The 21,263-nt window shown below is 40.5% G+C and overlaps 1 protein-coding gene across 1 annotated transcript in view; it reads left to right on the top strand.

Annotated features, from left to right (window-relative positions):
* RELN (reelin) overlaps positions 1-21,263 on the top strand; it is a 296,695-nt gene that overhangs the window by 209,522 nt on the left and 65,910 nt on the right. The window contains exons 22-29 of the mRNA XM_054839620.1: positions 1,784-1,896; positions 8,667-8,804; positions 9,441-9,627; positions 13,149-13,354; positions 15,071-15,242; positions 15,598-15,798; positions 17,942-18,177; positions 20,249-20,406. Of these exons, the coding sequence (XP_054695595.1) occupies positions 1,784-1,896; positions 8,667-8,804; positions 9,441-9,627; positions 13,149-13,354; positions 15,071-15,242; positions 15,598-15,798; positions 17,942-18,177; positions 20,249-20,406 (1,411 nt within the window). The remainder of the gene's footprint in view (positions 1-1,783; positions 1,897-8,666; positions 8,805-9,440; positions 9,628-13,148; positions 13,355-15,070; positions 15,243-15,597; positions 15,799-17,941; positions 18,178-20,248; positions 20,407-21,263) is intronic.

Here is a 21,263-nt window from a genome sequence, read left to right as displayed (position 1 = left end):
ACTTACTTCGGTGGGCAGAGTAGAGAAATGGCAATAACTGAATTTTTAAACTTTGCAAATCCAAGAAATGCTTTCTTACCTTAAACAGAATTCAGGGGAAAGCTATAAATACTGTATTTCAAACAATGTTCATGTCTTTTATACCTAGCAGGCATCATCATGGTGTCCAAGAATAGTTCCTAGCGGTGGGTGTTTGGGGTTTGTCCTTGCCATCAATGGAAGATCAGTTGCCTTCAGATTTTAGTGCTCCTTTCCTCTCTCAGTGGAGCTGAGTTCAGAGAGAACTTGCAGCCAAATCATTTTTCTCACATCACCCATGTTGCTGTGATAAAAGACTAATAGAGAAGGCTATTTGTAGTATATTTCAAGGATGTAATCTGGCGAATACACAAAACGCTAATTAATTAAAATGTTTGAAAGTTTTGTTTGCTTCGCACGCACTGATCAGATCCTATTTCATAAGATCTTTTAGGGGAGATGAATCAATGAAAAATGTTTGAAAACTGCTGGAAAGGAAATTAAGCCCTTAGAAAATCTACTGGAAAAAAACCAAAAATCTGAATAAGCCATCAGATTTTCATTTAATACTCTGAGATATTTGAGCAATAAATTTTTCTGTAAAACAATATATAACTATTACTAGATAATTTAACTATATTAATATTCTTAATTGTTTTAACTACTGTAGAGTATCAATGCTTTATTATTAGTTTCATAGCAGTCAAAGTATGCTACTTGCATAGTCAAGAGTCTGTCCCAAAGGTCCCCCTTGTGCCTGACACTCCACATGGGGATGAGCACAACAACGAACAGCGAAAGACTCTCAGAGAGGTGGGGATGGTCAGGAGGAGCTGTTCTGGGGCAGTAGTGGCAGAAATGACTCCCTGAAAGGGTAGCTACAGGTTGGTAATAATATTCAAGCGCTTTTCTAATTCCTCATCAAAACCACAGCACAAAAGTTTTGGGTGCTGTTCTAGCAATATATAAATAAATGAATGGAATATTGCAGAAAAATGGAGTAACATGGGAAGGGTAGGTCTAGAAAACTGTAAGAGGCTGGGGAAATAGAGGGAAATAGACTGTGTTTATATTTAATATAAAATTGTGATAATGATCAGGTTTTCTGAAAAGAGAAAATAAAATTTTGGTAATAGACCTCTTTAGGAATCTGCGTTAAATACAGGAAGAATCATAGAAGCAGGAAGGAGGAATTTACACCATTTGCTGTAGGTGTCGAAGTTAATACAGCTGCAGAGCATTGTGAGGGCTTCTGGAGGCAACTTCAGTAGACTGCATTCGGGTGCTCCCGCATGGGTCTGGCCATTCTTACTGCTGCTCCCCTCTGCAGATGGAGGGAGTGGGGGAGCCAGCATCCCCAGACCTCACAAGTAGTTCTCTGACTGGTATCACGGTCTTGAGGTCACTTTCATAGACTTGTTCCTCAGTGGCCTTGTAGATTTACTCCATAGTCAGTGCTAGATGCTGGGTTGAGAACAGTAAAAAAAAGAGCTAGACATCTTCATGGAGGAAGACAAAAAATTACTGTCACTAATGCCAAATACACCTCTTTAAATGAGTCATATGGTTTTCTCGTATCCTGAATTGTACTACTGTTAGTTTTCTGAGACATTTTTTGGATCGTGCTAAGATTTTTCTTCTTCTGAGTCTTTTACTACAACATTTAGACCCAGACAAGCTCCTAGTTCTGTGAATGTTTAACCCTCGTTTCTGTTCCCAATTCTGCCTCAACATTAAATCTGGTTTTGAAATATTTTACTTCAAGGAATGTCTTCCCAGTATGCCAAGCTGTCAGGAGTTTACATCAGCAAGTATTTACCACTCCAGTGAATTTACTCAGTGGAGGAGAATCACGGTCCTTTTACCACAGAAGACATGGTGAGCATTTCTTCCTTTTTTTTTTTTCTTTGTTTGTGTTTTGGGTGCAGATAGTTCATCCACTTTGATAATGCTATGACAGAGATCAAGTTCTCTACAGATCATACTCAAGTTGGTGGGTGGGAGGTGGCAGAGTCTGACCTAGTTGTAGGCATTTAACATAAAATGCCTTCCTTACATAATTAGAGAGTGAAATGTTGATGAAATCACCAGAAACTATTGTTTAGGATTATTTTTAATACAAACTGTGACTCTTCTAACAAAGTTCAACCTTTTCAAAAATAGTGGTGCTTGTGTGTAAATGCCCCACTGGAGGAAGGCTTTATTTGGATTGTTAATTTTTATTTTGTACATTCCTTATTGTTTACATCTTCAGACCAAAGCCTTGTATAAACAATAACTAATGATTCATTTCTGGGAATTTTTTACCTCTTGCTTCTTTTTATAGCATGTCTTCAAAAATAACATTCTCTTCTGAAAAAAACAGCAACAAAAATTATCAGAAAACCTTACCCTATTAATCTTACTGTAATCAAACTTATTTTGCCTGCCCTAATATTTTTTTATTTAGCTAGATGATTTCTTCCATTATTTATTTCAAACATTTAATAAACATTTTGACATTTATTATAACAGTGTTACACAAATAAAAAGTTGTCATAAATCTCAATAATCTTAAGGGCTTCCTTCATTTGAGAATTAAATTATTCCAATTAGAGTTACACCTTGCTTATGTTTGACCTGAATCCATCACAGCAATTGCAATGAGAGCTTGCTCAGATTAAGTTATCATTTTCCCTGTCCATTGTTTTTCTGCACTCTCCATAGTCTCAAAACAACCTATTTCTATCAACCACCCCATGGTGATACCTTCTTTCATCGTACTGGCCATTTTTACTGTACAGACAATATTCAGAATTTCATATTTCCAGGCAAAACATCAGGGGCAAATATTGAATTCTTAAAGTGTATCAGGTCAGGTAAAACCAAATGGCACAAGTAAGTCTATGAATAGCTGCTTTGTAGTTATATTAGAATGTACTAAATCTTACACGCCATTATGTGCCACCAGCTCTAAAACCTGTGGCTTACATAGGCACTTAGGAGTCTAAAAAGTGTCTACAATCTTGCAGGATATACTCCAAAGTAGGCTGTTATTTTTAGATTCGTTTATAAGATATATACTGTACTCAAAGTTATTATTATACACTGCATAGTTGGTGTTAATACCAATGTTGTGGGCTTTTTTTTCTTTAGGATCTAATAATTTTCCTCAGTATATGAGGTGACAGAATCAAATAATTCCATTTTAATTTAGTAGACTATGGGGAGAAATTATGATGAAATAATAGCTGGCTTCCTATTTTATGCTGCGCACAAATCATAAATATTTCACACTCTATCTTGTATCTGAAGGGATTCCTGTCTGTTAGCAGAATTTTGTTTGTAATTAAGGTACAAATTACCACTGAACATTACTTTGCTCTTCATTGCTTTTTCAGTACGACTATGTTGTGCTGCTGAGTAATCAGGGTGAAGAGGAAGGATGGTTGCATGTTCCCCACCAAAACTATCCCACACACTAGACACATCTCAGCCACTTTCCCTCTTTTTTCGCCTCCTTTCCACTGGCAAGGAGCAGATCGAGGGCTCAGTTTCTCCCTTGGATTGAGATTGGGAGGGGATTTTTTTCGCATTTTTAAAGTACACATTCTAACAGAGGGCAAGTTTCTGCTTTTACAAACCTGGGGGTTACAGGTGAACATTTCATGTGCACATCTCCTCCACCATCCCAGCCACACAGAGGATATCATCCCGGGGGGCCTGGGGGCGAATATGGTCCATAGGGCTCCTCTTCTTTGGGGCACCCTCCCTCCCTCTCCTCTCCCTTCCCCACCCACACTCCGCTGCACCAACCACCCATGGGTGGAAACTTAGTAATGGCTGGGAAAACCAGTGCAGAGGGCGAGAGGCACGTCTTCTGCCTTCCCAAAACCAGGGCGAGGGGAAGGGGGCTCTGGGGCTCTTCCTTCTGACTCAGCCCCACAAGACAAGGGCTGCCAAACACACAATCCGCCTTGTGCTTACTGCTCGGGGAAACAAACCACCTAAACGAGGACTTGGGACTGGGGCCTGAGGTCTGGGTTAGCCTTGCTCTGGCCCTCGGTAGCCCCAAAATGCCCTCCCACCACTGCAAAGCCCTGTGAGGATGGCCAGAGCTTTTATCCCTGCATGCACAGCACTTTGCTGAGGGTTTGCACCTTGGGTGCATAGGTAGTGTCAGGCTCCATTACTGTGCTCATGCACCCAGCAAACTGTTCATAACAGCACCTCTCTCTCCTGTAAAACTTTCTGGGTGTGCTGGTATTTCTGCACATCTGTAGATGTTCTGCATCTGGCAAGCATGAGTATACAAGATCCCTGTGTTTTCCAAGATTTGGGGTGTTAGGAAATCTGCTGCAACAGTGAGACTTGTATTGGAGAAATGAAATGTATGCACCTGCTTGCTGAAATTGTATTGTACTTGAACTGAACATTTCTAACACTGATGAAAATTAATTTCAGTTTTATGGGAGGCATTTACATATGAACAGGCCTTAATGAGATACAAGCAGCTGTCAGTTGCTGACTTCATAAACAAATCAACACCTAATGACTGAATGAGAGTTTCAGGATAATTGGGTAAATGTAATTATGGTAACTCAGAAGGTAGCAATATGATTTTATCAGCTACAAATTTGCATTAGATCGTTAGGTTTTTTAATATCAGGAGAGAAGACAATAATTTTATTTTAAATCACATATCTGAAAAAATTTATAACAGAAAGAACATCATTTCGCTCGCAGTACATCTGGGACTCACCATGATTTCCTTGCGCTTATGTAAAATGCCACGCAGCAACAGTGACTTTTATTTAACATCAACCTGACTTAGATATAATGTCCTCAGAAAGCCAGATTGCCTTCCAGTAACATCAAAAAACCTAGGAAGAAATACGAGGAACTGGGGAGGTTTATTTTGCTTGTAATAAAATACTTTCATAACTCCTCGATACTGCACTTCCCATTTGAATAGGTGTCCAAATGGTGACTGTCCAGAAAGCCAGTGTTTTATCATTGAGAATGCAGCTGACAGTCAGCTCCTTATTCTCTTTTCTTAATTAACATGGCTTTTTAAAATTGTTGATTACCATTTTTAACAGCATAATCCTCTTAAGCTGTTGTTACCTTGAGGTGCAGAGCAGCCTTGGAAAGCTTTCAAAAACAGTGAGAAGGACTGGCTTTTCAGCAGCATTGCTTTTGCAATTGCAAATTCAGCCTAACATGCGTTTCCCCTCACCCGGAGAGGAATCTGAATCTGTGAGAGTTTTTGCTGCCAGCAGCCATGTGACAGTGGCCCCTCAGCCTCCTGCAACCTCCCTGCTGGGTGGGAAGGCGAGGGCAGCCCCTCACCCTGCTGCAGCTTGGGGGCTGTGGGATTCCCAAAGCTGTCCCCAGAGCAGAGCTCTCTTTGTCTATAGCTAAAAATAACCCTGCCTGGGTGTGGATGTGGCTCCCTGGGGACCGTTCCCAGCCGTCTGGCTGATGCACACACCTCCATTTCAGCCGCATGTTCATCTCCAGGCGGCAAAGCGACTCCTCCCTTCCTCCCCTCCCCTTAAATGAGAGAAACAAATCTCCTGCCATCACTGCATCCCTCTGGGGGGGCTTCTAAGTAACAAGCAGAGCTGAGCTCACCCTTAACGTGACGTGCAGCCAACATCCGAGACCTGAGGAGGAAGATGGAGCCGTCCCAGCAGCGTGTGGCTCTGTGCCCTGCAGCTTGCAGGGTGGCAGTCCCCTGTGGTGCGGGGCAGCTCCCTGCAGCAGGAGTGAGGCGATGAGCTTGTCCAAGGAAATGTTTTGCTCAGGTGAAACCCATGCGAGTCCCAGCACGGGCTGTCGGCCCTGCTGTCAGTTCCACACCTTGCAGTACAGGCCCAGCCCTGGGAACAGCCCCACGGCAGTGCTGCACAGGGGTCTTCTCAGCCGGGCTTCAGGTGCGGCTCTCCCCTGGGCGCAGAGGTGTACCTTGTCGTTACCGTGGGTTGGCTCTCCCCACTGTTTGTGTGGGGCGGGTGTGAGCCTGGTGCCCCAAAATCAGCTGTAATGCACACTACATTTTTTGGGGGACGTTTTCACCCAGGTGCGGCCGGCGAGTGACTGGGGAAAGGCCATGGACGCCACACCAAGCAGCACCAGGAACTGTGCTCAGGGGGCACCACCACTTGTTGGGCACCAAGAGACTTCCACAGGATGTCCAAATTGCCCCTTTATCACTGTAAATCCCCCCCACTTTGCTGTAAATACCCCTGGGGCTGCAGTCGCCCTCCCCATCTCTACCCAGCGGCCTTCACTAACGAAAACCGGAGCAGTCCAGCCACAATGCTCTCTTTCCTGTCACCCAGGCAAACAACATAACACAATTTTATTGTGCTGGGAGGTCACGGGGGTTTTTTTGCCTGCTATAAAACCTTTCTTTGGTTTCACTATTATTTTCCTCAGTGCTCATGAGAGTTAACACCAGTCATTACCATTTTTCTGAAGCACATGATCTCTGTCAGGGCTCTCTGCGGTGCTGTTGATGCTCTGTAGTGAACGGGACCACCACCGAGGTGCTGTGCTGGCTTCAGAGCACTCAGAAAATCAACAGTAAATAATTATGGTGAATATTGACTGTCCATTGTGCCTATGCAAGCTTAGGAAGTCCTTCGTGTGCAGAGTACTGGCATTGTGCACTTTTAATGGATAATTCATATCTCTTGTAATGTAACCCATCAATACATTATATCCTGAGGGAGTATTTAATCGGCAGATCTGCCCCCACAGATTAGCTCTGCATGCTGTAAAAATGCTTACAGTATTTTCAATATCAAGCAGGTACTTAAAACAGACATGGGTCATTTCAATTAAAAATCAAGCCCTTAGGCAGCTTTACTTGTTTTTTAAAAAATTAAAAATTGCTGTTCTAAAAATGTCTCCAAGCATGTACTAAAATAATCTATGTATGCTTGTAGTATGCAACTGGATGGTTAACTGCTCTGCTGTACTGTCCATTTTAGCTGCATAGGCCACTTCTATATATTTTTTCACTTCCATTCATGCAAGCAGGTGGCTCAGCCACCTTTACAATATTCATTTTAACAGGTCATTCTACATAATTAATTTTTTTGGCTGGGGGAGGGGTTTTTTTAATAAATTAAAGTAACAGCATTATATCCCATGCCATCATACTGTAGCCATATGGCTGAGAAACAAGCTAGGAAAGGAGATCCCACTTCTTATAGCAACCTCCTGTTTCTCATCGTCTGCCCACCCAGTCAGCCCTTGGCCAGGCACAGGTCTGTCGCAGTTTAATGTCCGATTTTTAATTCTCTGTGGTCAGCCTTGCTTTCCCTGTCCATCCTCTCCACAGCTCTGTGACCCAGCCTCAGCACCCATGTTGTCTCCACCACGCCTTTATTCCCAGGACCGTCATGCGGCCAGCACAGCCACCTTTTGCTCCAGCACGATGAATGATTTCCCATCTTTGTTTCACTTCATGTGCAATATTTTTTTCTTAATCTCATTCTGGCACAAGCATGGAGTGGAGGGTCCCTGTGCCCACCATCTGAGAGCTGCTGCTGGCCAATACCTGTAACCTGTTGGATGTGGACGGGTTGGTAGGGCAGCTTGGAAAGGCTCAGCGGTGACAAAAATTACTCTTCTCATGATTCAGTTTCTGCTCTGGGCTTGTTTTTTGTGGGTTGCGGATGTCAGGCTGGGTTTGGCTAGCAGGAGTCACTCAGCATGGAAAATGTCGATATCACATTGGACAATCCTAGAGGGCCAACATCAAGCACTTTTTTAAAAGATAATGTTACCTGACTCCACTATAATAAAGAAAAATAAAGCTGTTGAAGAGAAACTATTTAACTAGAAAGGAGAAACTACAGCAAGGTTTTCTGCTTGAAGAATATTACAAATATCCAGAGCTTATATATAGGCAAGTAATCAAATCCAATGATTCCCTACCACAAACCTTGGGTGTGATGGATTTTGTCTGAGTAGTTGGCCAAGAGCAAGCTATCTGCAATGTGGAAAAAAATAGGTGCTATGAAACAGGATCTTTGTCAAAAACTGGTGATTGTAGTGTCACCAGCCATATGTAAGGAAAATCTAGTTTAGAATCATCCTGACAAAAAGAAATTTCTGTATCCAATAAAAATCAGTCAGCTATTGTTGAACGGAAATAGCCAGTATTCAAAGGGGAGAAATGCTTACACTCAACTTTCATTTCAGAGATTTTTTTTGATAATAAATATCAGAAGAAAGCTTTTTACACAACTTATAGCATGTTAACTGTGACCAAAAATATAAATATCAGTCACACCCTAGATCCATCTTTCTAGTTTTGCATCCTGTCACCCTCACAGAATGGCACGCAATAAAAATCTGTTAATATTCATTGATAGGTTTATCGTACAATAATGCACAAAGTCCCTGTAACACCTCTGCAGCCTTCCTCAGAAATGTCATTAGTGACTGGAAAGTCCATTATATAGCTCTGTGAAGCAAGTGGCATCATCTAGAAAGTTCATTTACAAAAATCTGTCTTTAGTTGTGTCAATCTTTGCAGGCTGGCTGTGACTGTGATAGCAACTTACTTTATCTTTTATAGTTGAATTTTATCTTTTTTTCCTACAGTTCTCTAAAGAATTGCAAATTAAAGCGTTGTTATTGATTTTAAGGTCCAGTGCCACACGTTTCCGCTGGAGTCAGTGCTACTACACAGCTCAAGATGAATGGGCCTTAGACAACATCTACATCGGACAGCAGTGTCCCAACATGTGCAGCGGACACGGCTGGTGCGACCACGGCGTGTGCAGGTATAAAGCATTTGCCAGTTCTTATTAAAAATGCTCTCCTGATACTTCAGGCGTCCTATCATTTTGCATACTTTTTCCTTTTTTTTTTTTTTTGCTGTTGTTCTTATTTTTAAATTAAACATTAAAAATAAAAGCATTATGGGTGCTTAGACCATTCAAGCAGCAGGTTGCTCCACACCTCTCTGTCGGAGAATCCATACCCTTTGCAGATCCAGGCATCGGAATAGCTTTCAGTGGCACAGGGCTGCCCTGCTGCAGGTGTCCTGGTGGCCCCTCCAGCCCTTTGCAGAACCCCAGGGACCAGCTCTGTGCCAGAGCTGTTTCACTGGGTCAGAAAGACTCCGGGGACCAGCTCAGCACTGCTTGGCAGCCCCTGTCAGTTGGGTGCAATGCCAAGGGCACAGACTGCTGCCTGCCAGCTTCAAACTTTCTGGACAATACAGGGGTTTTATTAGAAATAAGATACAGCTTTTTTCCGTTATCCAATTATTCTAGTTTGTTTCCAGGACCCAAAATTCCAATCTCAGAATGATTTTTTATTTCACATGTAATTTTAAAAGGTTAATGTGCTGCCTTAAGTAATTGTCAGCATCAAATAAAGTCTTAAAAGCTTGTTACATTTATGCTTCCTTCCAGGTGTGACTCAGGGTTTCGGGGTACTGAATGTCAGCCTGAAAATCCCCTTCCTTCGACCATCATGTCTGATTTTGAGAACCCAGACAGCCTGAAGACAGAGTGGCAGGAAATTATTGGGGGAGAAATCGTCAAGCCTGAAGAAGGCTGTGGGGTCATCTCATCTGGCTCCTCGCTCTACTTCAACAAGGTACTAACAAGGGACGGGAGACTGAGAAAGGCATGTAATGTGGGTTTGAATGGAGCATGATGTGGTTATACGGCAAAGAAAAGGAAGGTGGCAGAAAGCAGCACGCAGTATGCGAAGTGCATTAAAAAGCACAGCTGTGCTCTGCAGGTAAAGAACAAAGCAATCAAAAGAGATAGGGAGGGACATGTGCATTATGTATCCAAGAAATACCAGCTATAATGGAAGGAAGTAAATCGCCAGTGTGCTGGGAAGCGTGTACATTCATACTGTCTTAGTTGTGCATTTTGTATTTTAAGACTTGATTCTTTCTCAGCATCCAGCAGCTCCCATTTGTTTGTTCTATACTGTTCTGGGTGAAGGATGAAGAAAGGTTGTCTTTCCAGGGGACAAGCATCTTAATTTGAGGTCACAGGCCCACAGCTAGTGAAAAAAAAAACCCTCCAGACTTTTAGGAAGTGGTTAGCCTATAGGAAGATAATCTTTGGTATAACTTGGATGCTTTGCAGACAAAAATAATAGAGCAGAAAAGAGATATAGGGAATTCCGCTAATTAATAGCAATTATAACTAAAATAAAAAGATATCTTTATGACCAGATATAAGATTATGGCTTGTAATCACAGATTTATTTTTTATTGTTGCTCCTCGGGTCTAGTACTGGGGTTTGTTTTGTTCTTAATTGAAAGGAAGAGTATAAATGCAGCTATGTGCTTCTCTTTTAAAGGTTTGATCAAACTGCCACTGCTGCCATGAGAGCCAGATTAGTCCCAGAAGAATAACCCAATATGCAATGCTGTGTAATTGTGTGTTGTTTACCTCATTACAAAAAATCTAACCCATCAAATAATTTTCAGCACTCCTACATAGTCTCCCATCCAGGTCCCCTGGAAATGCAGCTCTGTGCTGAAAATTTCATAATAGACTAATCAGTATAACCAGCTAATTGTGATAATTGGATTTTTTTATATAATTGTCTTCTCTGTTAGATGTTCTTCCTTCTGGCTCAATTCCTTATGCCAAGTTTCTCAAAGTAGTTTGCTAAATTAGAATTAACCTGCTATGATCTTTCTTCTGATTTCTGCTAAGGAGGAGTGAAAAACTCATTTAGAAATTCTTGGCTTCTTTCTATTGATCTCAAAGGGTTAGGTTATCATTCATTTCTTGAGTAGTAGCAGTCTGTGTGCCATCAACAGAAGGTGGTTTATTTAATTTCTGTTTAGATCTTTTTCAAGGCATCTAGTGGCCATGCTGGTAGATAATAAAAAATAATTTTTATAGTTGCCCAACATTTCTGTATGGTTTTGGGAGCTCATATTCACAGGCTCAATTTCTTTGCATTTGCTCAAATAGCCACTTATTATTTGAATGTCTAATGTTTACTGGCATAATCAATTACTGCTACCAGAGTTAATGTTGGCTTTGTTGTGCCGACCCTCTATCTTTGGGTTTACAACTCATTTTAATCAATTGTAGGTGTATTTGCAATACAGAGCTCTTTCAATTAGCCCCTGCAATTCCTCTGAGGTTTTATGTCACTCGTGCCATTTCTCAATTAACTGGGTTCTGTGGTTAACCCTTTGGCAGGCAGAGCTGCCGTAGGGTGTAGATATGGAAAACCTACCTGGAATAGTTTTACAGCCAGAGCTTGATCCACTGCGGGTCAGTATGTTGGGTATCCTCAGCCAGCTGGGACACACCTGCCCACAGGACAGCAAGGGTGTTTGCATCTTTATTATCCATTACTAGTTGGATGATAATTTCAAATTCCCGTGGGTCTCCAAAAGAAGCTATGAAAACAAACTCCCAAGATATTTTCAGGTCACCTTGCCCAGTATTAGCCATGTGGGGCTGCACCAGGAAGCTTGGGGCTGCACCCAAGACTGAGCCCATTTCACTCTCATGGCACCACCCAGGAGGTCTTTACTCAGCTGGGGATAAGCCAACAAATAAACCAAAACAGCAGGCATAACTCAGTATGGCTATATCCTAAGTGAGATTTTTGAGGGTCAAAGGATTCTTCACAGGTTTTAGTTGTCATTGGTGGTGTAAGCTAACTGAGTTTCAAAAACACAAGCATTCAGCTTCCAGAAATTAGTCTAGCAGTGTGATGTGGCCTGTTTGGTAGAGTCTAGAAATGAGCTCTGGACCCAGGCTGTAATGCCAGCAAAGCAGAGTGTTCTGAGAAGGAAAGCAATAGACATTTATCTGTGCTGAGTTTACTCTGAACTGGGTAGGAGGAGGAAAGAGGTGATGAGTGGAATAAGATTTAAATTAATCTATCATCTTATTTAAAAACATAGGTGATATTTTAAATCTCAGCTCATAATCTTGTTACTTACGTCCAGCTAGATCATGCCACTTACTTATCTCAAATTTGTCTGGAAATTTGTCAGGAAGATCATGGATGTACAAGTGCGAGACAGAGGAAATATTACTTAAAACATAAGCATGATTTTATAACTTAGCTCAGATTTTCCTTTTTGATACCTTTTTGTGGTTGGAGATGGACAGGAACCCATGAGATTTTACGGAATTAAAAACAGTAGGCATGTTGCCACTTCTGCTCCATTTTGGGGGACAGTGCCAGGTTGCATCTACTTTTAATGAATGCAAACGTATGATCCCTGCATCCTTCCTCCAGCTGCACATATTTGGCTTTGCCATACCTATAACAGCTTGTGGCAGCATGACGCTGTGCCAGGGCAGGGCTGTGTCAGGCAAGAGGCATGCGGGTCACCTCTGCGGGGACATTGCTCTCACTTCGTGTCCTGCCTAACCATGGGCAGCTTCATATCACATATCAGCATCTTTAGGCTTGTTGATGTGCAAGCCGACAAGCTGAGATTCAAGCAGCATGACACACAGGGAAGAGGGGAATGGGGTAATTCCAGTTACTATAGAAGGCTCCTAAACCTTAAAGCCTTTTTTAGTTGAATATGCTCTGCCTTCCTTTGCCAACATGCACAGAGTGACGATGTTGACCACAGTGTAGATGTCCAACAGTGTAGATGTCCAAGAGCTCTTTCCTGCTAGAACTCAAAAACATCCTTGGAAAAGCTGTTCACTAAATTTTATGAGGCTATGCTCAGGTAAACCTGAAAACAAATCCACAGATCTTAGTTGAGAAACTCCTGATTTACAACACTTACTAGGAAAAGAGCATAGTTTTGTGTAGGAACAAATCCTACTCAGGTGAGGCATGGAGATACTTGCACCTTGAAGGAATGAGACCAAATAGTTGTGTTGAAATTCTGTTGTGAAGTTGCATTGTGTGTTGAAAGGTAATAATAAAAATGCTTGTGGAATCACACCCACAGAGTGATTAAGACATAAAGGATGGCCAAGCACAATCATTGTCTGAAAGAAAAAGAAATGTCATGTTAACATAAAATTCAATGTCCTCCATGTTGTGAAGTTTTCTGTGTAATATTCATGTATGTTGGACTTTAAATATGTCCGTTCATAGTAAAGGTGTCATATTTAATACTATTTCCCCCACACACCTTGTTCTTTTTATTTTAGGCTGGAAAAAGACAGTTGGTAAGCTGGGATTTGGACACAACCTGGGTGGATTTTGTCCAGTTTTACATCCAGATAGGAGGAGACAGTTCTTCATGCAATAAACCAGACAGCAGAGAAGAAGGTGTGCTGCTGCAGTACAGCAATAACGGCGGTATCAACTGGCAGCTACTAGCAGAAATGTATTTCTCTGACTTTAGCAAACCCAGGTATAATTTTGGTCTAAATTAAATCCATACTGCATCAGTTCTTTTTAAAAAAGTATTTCTCAATTTATGAAAACATGAATAATAATTTCAAGTTGTAATGCTTAAATGCCATCATTATATGGAAAGTTTTCCAGGCTGCCACAGTAAATTCCTGTCACTAGGAAGGAAAATTCTAATGAAAGCGGGCCTTAAAAAAACTGAAGTAAAATACAAAGTTTCCAATCACTCACCTCCTATGTGAAACATGACTAAAATGCTAATATGTGCAAAACATTAGCAAGCAAATACAGAATTTGCCCAAAAGAGGTGTAGAAATCTGCCATTTGCTCTGACTCTGGTTTCAGATCTAATGAACACGTATTGCCACATACAACAAAAACTCCTTTAAAGAAATATTTAAGGAGGAGAAGAAATCATGTTCAGCATTTCAGATTTGCTGTAAGATAGCTTGTCAGTGAAAATTTAAATTGTATTTGTCGGCATAGGTGTTAACATGATTTCTATTACCTGTAATTCATGTATTTCGATATGTAAATAATTTTATCTTCCCATCTTGTCATTTTGCATTGCAATGAACAATGTTTTCAGAAGGACTTCTGTAACTCAGCAAATTGTCCTTTTCTAAAGGTGATCTACGCACTTGGAAGTATCAACCCATTAAACTTTGTTTAGCCTCTCCTTTGTCAAAATTACAGAATACATTCAACGAAGAAGCTACATACTGAAACTTTCATCACTGAATCCCCAATACGTTATTTTTACGCAAAACATTTGCCCCTCTGAGTGATCAAGAGTGATTGTCCTTACTGAATATAGCTATGCATATTTATTTTTCTGCTGTTTCAAATGTGGTCCAGATCTTATTTTCCAATTACTTATTTTCCAACACATAAATCTAGGAATCCTCTGGAAAAAGAGGGTTCCCTGTAGCCCTGAACAATTCCTCCACCTCTCTCTGCCTAACCAGCAAGTGAAGCAGGATCCGTGGTATAAAATAACATTTAGTATAAAGAAAGAGTACCAAAAGGAATATATGTATAAATGCATATATGTAAGGCTTCTGAAATAGGACTGTACGAGTAACTAATTATTGTGCTTTCAAACATAAGTATGATTAGGTTTGAAACTTTAACTTTTATTGAACATCATTTTTGTAAGGTGTTTCCTAAGTTGAACATAAAGCAAACTATCTGAGAAGACCTAAAGTTCTTTTATGAAGGTCCATATAGGAGGGCTGAAATATTTTTATCCAGAGCAGAAAACTCTGCTACATAATCTATTGCATTTTAATATAAGGATGCTTTTGTCTACAAATAGGACCAACCAGCAGAAAAGAATGATAAATTACTTTTGCCAGCATATTTCACTATTACTTGCTGGCACCAGAAGAACTTGCTGAACATAGATCAGCTGAACAGTTTAATTCAAAGCTGAAGAGTTCAAATCAGTTCCTTATTGTGCTAGGCAATATAGCAGTAGAGAGTAAAAAATAGCCATAGTCTTAAAGAGTTTACATTCTCCACAGACAAGAAGGACAAAGAAGGCTTCTTGATATGCAGTGTATAAATAGGTATCCAGATACATAGAGGATTTCTGAGGACTTCTACATGTAAGATAGATACTAGCTTTCCTGCCTCTTTTCCCTGTCCAGTGGCATTTCTCCCATTTCTCTACAAACTGCGTTCCCTAAGGTCCTTCTGAATTTCTGTTCTTCAGGTTTGTCTATCTGGAGCTGCCGGCTGCAGCCAAGACACCTTGCACCAGGTTTCGCTGGTGGCAGCCTGTGTTTTCAGGGGAAGGATATGATCAGTGGGCCATTGATGACATCATCATTTTGTCAGAAAAGCAGAAGCACGTTATTCCTGTTGTTAATCCCACTTTACCACAGGTAGGAGCGGGCTGTTCCCCACGAAACAGGAACCATCCTCTCTGTTAGTAGACTTTTCTCTGAATATAATTTTCTTTGAAAATATTGGATGTATTTAAAGAAACAGCTGTATTGTTTGCAGCTGTGTCTCTTTGTAACCTGGCTCTTATAAAACCATCAGACTCCTAATCTTTGCGATAGAGGATGCAATTATGTATGTCCTCAAAAAGTCAAGACAGAAATTTTAGAAATTACAATTTTTGGAAAATTAGAGACAATGCAAATGGCAACATTTGAAAATTTATCATTTGGAAATTATTGTGAAGTCACCCTACAAGGTAGTAGTACTTGTTGCTTTTCTTTTCATTTCTAACAGAACTTTTATGAAAAGCCAGCATTTGATTACCCTATGAACCAGCTGAGTGTATGGTTAATGTTGGCCAATGAAGGGATGACCAAAAATGAAAGTTTCTGCTCTGCCACCCCCTCAGCCATGCTCTTTGGTAAATCAGATGGAGACCGGTTTGCAGTGACTCGAGATTTAACTCTGAAGCCTGGATACGTCCTGCAGTTTAAGGTATTCCTTAAACATAATTCCCTGCAGAATATCAGTAAAACTGCCTTTAGTCAATACTTGCAAGGTGTCACGGGGGCCACAGTTCAAAACAAGGTGATAAATTATACCACCGCGTAAAAAGATGTGAAGAGCACAAGTACAAATTCATACAGCATAAAATATCATGCTGCTTTCTAAAAGCATAACCAAAACCTTGATGCAGGAGAGCTTTTTTACCCCTCTGGAGAAGTTTCAAAGCTTGTTATTCTTCAACATGTTTCAGAAGTGGGTTGAAGTGACTGTCATTATATTGGAGTCAGTACTAGGAAATGCTACTGCACTGTCAAGGGAAAAAGGATTTATCTCATCTGAGGCTCCATGACTACAAAAGCTCCAGTGTGGTTTGCGTACATTTTTTGTATTTTAAACTATTTAAGGACTTACAAGCTGCTCTGTACTTCAGTGTGGGTTTTTCATATAATTTACTTTTATTGTGTCAATGAATATAGGCTGCAATTAGCATTCTCTTCTTTAAAGTTCTTACAAAAATTTCAGTGGTCTGACAATACATCAGAATATGGGCTCCAAAGAAAGTGTATTTGCTTTGACAAGCTCTTGTTTCTGAACCCTAATCAAAATTTTATTGAGTTTATAATGAAATCCCATTGGTGAATTCTGGAGGTTGGTTGCAATGCAATTTTAATGAGCTCACCACAAATACATGGTCCTTACATAATTGGTGGATACAGACACTGAATAATTTACAAGTGGAATTATTAAAGAGATCAGATGTTTACAGGCAGCTTTTCAAATATAATTCCCACAGTTCTATAAATAAGAAAGTTAGTTAGAAATAATGGGATTTGTAAAATAATCTCATTTTATCTAAAAGTTATGCTGATGAAATGCTATACAAACTGAGGGATTGCAGTACAATTTCTGAGTGAGTATTGTGTGTAGTTTTAGACCTTAAATTGTCTAAACCCCCAAAATACTTCAATATATAAATACCATTTAGCCTGGAAAAGATGCTACTTGCCTCTTGACCACTTTCCTCCACTTGAGTGACTAAGTCTCCTTTCTGTAGGTTTGATGATCAACAGCAGTTCAAAAATGGTTTAGTCTAAAAAAACAATACTTAAAAATATTTCCTACACCTTCCATCTCTGAAACCCTTGGCAATGTAATGTAATATACAAAATGTAAACAACATGTATCAGAGAACAATGAGTTCTTCTTTATAAAGTCTACTATTTAAGGCCTGAATTTATACTCCTCTTTTCTTTGGAAAGCTTTTAAACTGCCCTGCACATAAATGTGTTAGGCCTATTTGCATGCTTTAATTTTAAACATATGGTTAAATGCTTTCCTGAGTTTGTGACATTTCCATTTTAAATAGCTGCCTGGAATAATTTTGCATTGATAAACTCAGAGATAGTAATTTGTCAAAATTGTTTCATTTTATATGAATGATTTTGTTTTACATTTTACATTCTACAGCTCAAGTAGAATTTCCACAATAAAATAATGAAAACTAATATTTCTCTGATAGCTTGAAAAATGAAGCTGAAAACTTCAAATCAGCAGTTGATTTTTGTGTTGGTTACATTCTCATTTCACATTTTAATAAGCATTTTTCCATTTCATCCAATTTTGCTCTATTCTGGGGGCCCAAACTGCAGCGCCATCTCCCAGACATCATTCCGGCAAGGACAATGACTAGGCTGTGGTCAAGGCTCACGGTTCAGAGCAGTGGGGACCTGGGAATCAGGCTGATCCTCTGGGCACATTGGGTGGACTGCAGATGGGATGGATCTCAGAGGATACAGCTCTTCCCAGTCCTTCACAGCATGAAGGTGCCTGGGCACAGTTTGCTGTTTGTGACCTGCTATGCACCAGGACCCTTGAAAAGTTCTTTGTACATTTTGGTGTGCTGCATCCATCAACCTTGATGAAGGGATAATGGGAATTTTTACTGAGTAATATCGTATACATGTAGGAAACAGTCTCCAAGCACCAGACACTGTTTGCCAGCAGGGTTCAAAGCAAGTGTTCAGAGCACTAAGCCTCCCAAACCAAAAAGTCAAAGGTGGTTTGCAGCCAATAAATACCAATAACAGTACAGGTTTCTTCAGCTCATATCTGTTGCTCTGCTTTTTTGCAGCTGAACATTGGTTGCACCAACCAGTACAGCAGCTCTGCTCCCGTTCTGCTTCAGTACTCACATGATGCTGGGCTTTTCTGGTCACTTGTGAAGGAAGGCTGCTACCCTGCATCTCCAGGCACAAAAGGATGCGAGGGAAGCTCCCGGGAGCTGAGCGAGCCAACCGTGTATCACACAGGAGACTTTGAGGACTGGACAAGAATTACTATTGTTATCCCCAGGTCACTTGCAGCCAGGTACTGTCGTTGTAAGCCAGGGATGCCACTGGTACCTGTGAAATTAGATGCCTCCTCTTTGATGTTATATTAAGAAAAAGTTGCAAGCTGTGAATAAAAACAGTATTAAAATGTGGTAGATCTAGGAAAAATATATTGCACTCTCCAAAATAGGGAGAAGCTTTCCATTTAGAAGTGTCAGAATAGTCTATAAAATTAAATTACAAACCAACAAAGAACCCAGATCATTTTAATTTGACATCAATCTCTTCATCATGGTTCTGTCTGTCTTTACACCTATCAGTTAGGTCAGAGGCATCAGCAAGAGAGTGATAAGTCACTTGAATCAAGTAAGCCATTTCAACAGGATTAATTTTACAAACAGTTATCACCAGGCAAAGAAACCTTAGAAGGGTATTTCAGCTGCTGCGTAATGTGCCTTGTCATTGAAGGTGGCCAGGACAGCTGAAGCCAAAGGAGGGAGGAATGACAGGTGTGCTTATCTGCGAGGGTGACCTCAGCATCAGGTTAATACAGATGAGAAAACATCAGACAGTGGGAGATGCAAATAAGCCTTGAAATCAGGAAGCTTTTTTCAATCTTACTTGGACTTCGCAGAAGTTTCTCACTCCCCCTGCTAGCTTTCTTACACTGTCAGTAAACCGCCCTGGTCTGATTTGCTGCCTGCACCAAGTGCTGCCAGCACAGCTGGCAGCCGGCAGCCGTCCCCCCGAGGCCCTTGCCATCCCCCCCGCTGCCTCCTGCCTCTCTGCCCCCAGGCAGCCGCTCTAGTGCTGCCTCTGGGTTTTGGCTCCATCCTCCTGCTCTGGGCCCCGCATCCTCCAGTCCCAGCACAGATTTTGAGTATGTGGCATATTGTGTAGCAGAGGAGCTGGTGCCTTTGCCGCAAGGAGCTGAAATAGCAGCGTGTAGTGTAACAAGTTTGTCTTTTCTTCAGTAATTAGCCAATAAAAGCAGGTGCCAAATTGCACAGATCTGACATCAGCTGATTTGATTTACCCAAAACAAGCAGTGCAGAATCAATAGCAGCAATCTGTTCGGCATTATGTTCAGTAATGTGATCAGGAATAAGAAGCTCATGCTAATACATTAAAAATGTAAGTATTGCGAGTACAATGATGGTCTCGGCCTTGTGGGTCACTTTGGAAATCATGGTTCATTGGTTATCTGGAGAGCATCCTGTTTCATCAGGTGGCACAAAGCACTAGCACCATGATCACCTACCTACCAAATACCAGTGCATAGCAGAAAAAAAGCAATAGGTTTATTACAAAGAGGATCTTAGTTAATCTGTTGGATGGACAATGAGATTTTAAATTGGTTCCCCCCCTCTGGAGCTCCTATAAAATGATTCAGCTCAAAGTTAAAAACCAAAATATTTTTTCATGCACAAATTTCTTATGCCATGGGTCAGCTGAAGTAACCTAGTGTAGGCTCACCAAAGTCCCCAGAGCAGTTTCAGTTATACAAGATAAGGATTAGATCACTGTTTTCCATGTTATCATCCAAGAATAAAAACTTTGTATTTCTGTCCACTTGTCCTGTAGGACACGTTATTTGCCGTTATTTTTATAAAGTGGATGATTTCTCTTCTATCCAATTTACTTGAAGGATTTTTGCTCAAAATTATATGATTCTGTAATAAACTCTGCATCACTGCCATTACTGCATTTTTTTCATTAAGTACCATAAGAAATGGAGTTCTGGGATTTTAAAATGTAATTAGCAATTCGTGTTGAACTGAGTAGTGAAAGACATCTTCAAAATCACACCTAATCATTCAATCTTGCTGTTAAAACCATGTATGTGTTCTTTGCGTCACACTGGGGGATATGTGTCAGACAAGTCAAAATACATTAAAAAAAAAAATCTGGAAAAAATATCCGTAAGTAAAGTTGCACAAAATGTAGGATGTCAGAAATATTTTCTAGGCATCCATTTGCATCTTATTTGCAAATGGCTAATTTAGGAGAAGCTCCTTTTTATCTTAAACAAAAAGCACATAAAATATGCAGTAGGTATTGAAGCTGGGAATAGTAATATTGTACCTTTCATCATTGTTTCTCTACAGTAAGACTCGATTCCGCTGGATCCAGGAGAGCAGCTCCCACAAGAGCGTGCCTCCTTTCGGCTTAGATGGCGTTTACATTTCTGAGCCTTGCCCCAACTACTGCAATGGTCACGGGGACTGTGTCTCAGGGGTCTGCTTCTGTGACCTGGGCTACACAGGTAAGACAACCCTTTTCAGGTGGGATTGCAGTAAGCACAGGCTGAATTAAAGCTGTAAATCTAGCATCTTGTTTTTCCTCTCCAATAATCTGGAAAAATATATGATAACATAAATTTTATGGGCTTCCAGAAAGAATCTTTGCATTTTGTTAAATAGAATTCAGCACAGGGAAAACAGAGCAGCTGAAGGCAGCGGACACCGGTGATGTTTCTGGCAACCACAATCTTTGAACATCACCATCTGTATGAATGGAAAGGGACTAGCAATAAAAGAGAAAACAAAATAAAATATTATAAACTGAAAAGTCTGCTTAAAAGCCTTTGGATCATCTTCAAAAGAATTGCTGTTGGTTTTTAGTCCCTTGGCCATCAGATGGCATGGGACCAGGAGGGAACATATGTTCTGACAGGCCCTTCTGTGGAAAATTCTGCTCACTTGTGGTTTCAGGGGCTTTTATGCTGAAATACAAAAAACAAAAAATATCCAAATCCAATTAAAAAAAAAAAATGATTGACACAACCAGTTGCACGTTGCACTCTCTCCAACCCTCTATACCAACAAAGCAATAAGCTAACATCTTTTGTTCAATTTGTTTAAATAAAAGGATAATATTTTTCTGTTTACATAAAATGTCTTATCAACATAAAGCAGGACTGGTTTTCACCTAGTGAAATAAGCCATCTTAGAACTTAGAGGAAGAAGGCTTATTCTGCCTACGAAAATTTATAAAGACGGTTTCAAAAGGTATAATCCTGTCATCAAGGCATTTTCTTAGAAAAGCCTGCTACTTCCTCAAACGGGATGCAACAAAACCATCTGCTAATGTACTGTATCTGACCTTTACTCTGTTCAGCAC

Source organism: Grus americana, chromosome 1 (assembly GCF_028858705.1).
Source record: "Grus americana isolate bGruAme1 chromosome 1, bGruAme1.mat, whole genome shotgun sequence".
NCBI classification, from domain to species: Eukaryota; Metazoa; Chordata; class Aves; order Gruiformes; family Gruidae; genus Grus; species Grus americana.
The sequence above is the reverse complement of the archived record's forward strand: the minus strand, read 5'-3'. Positions and strand labels throughout refer to the sequence as shown.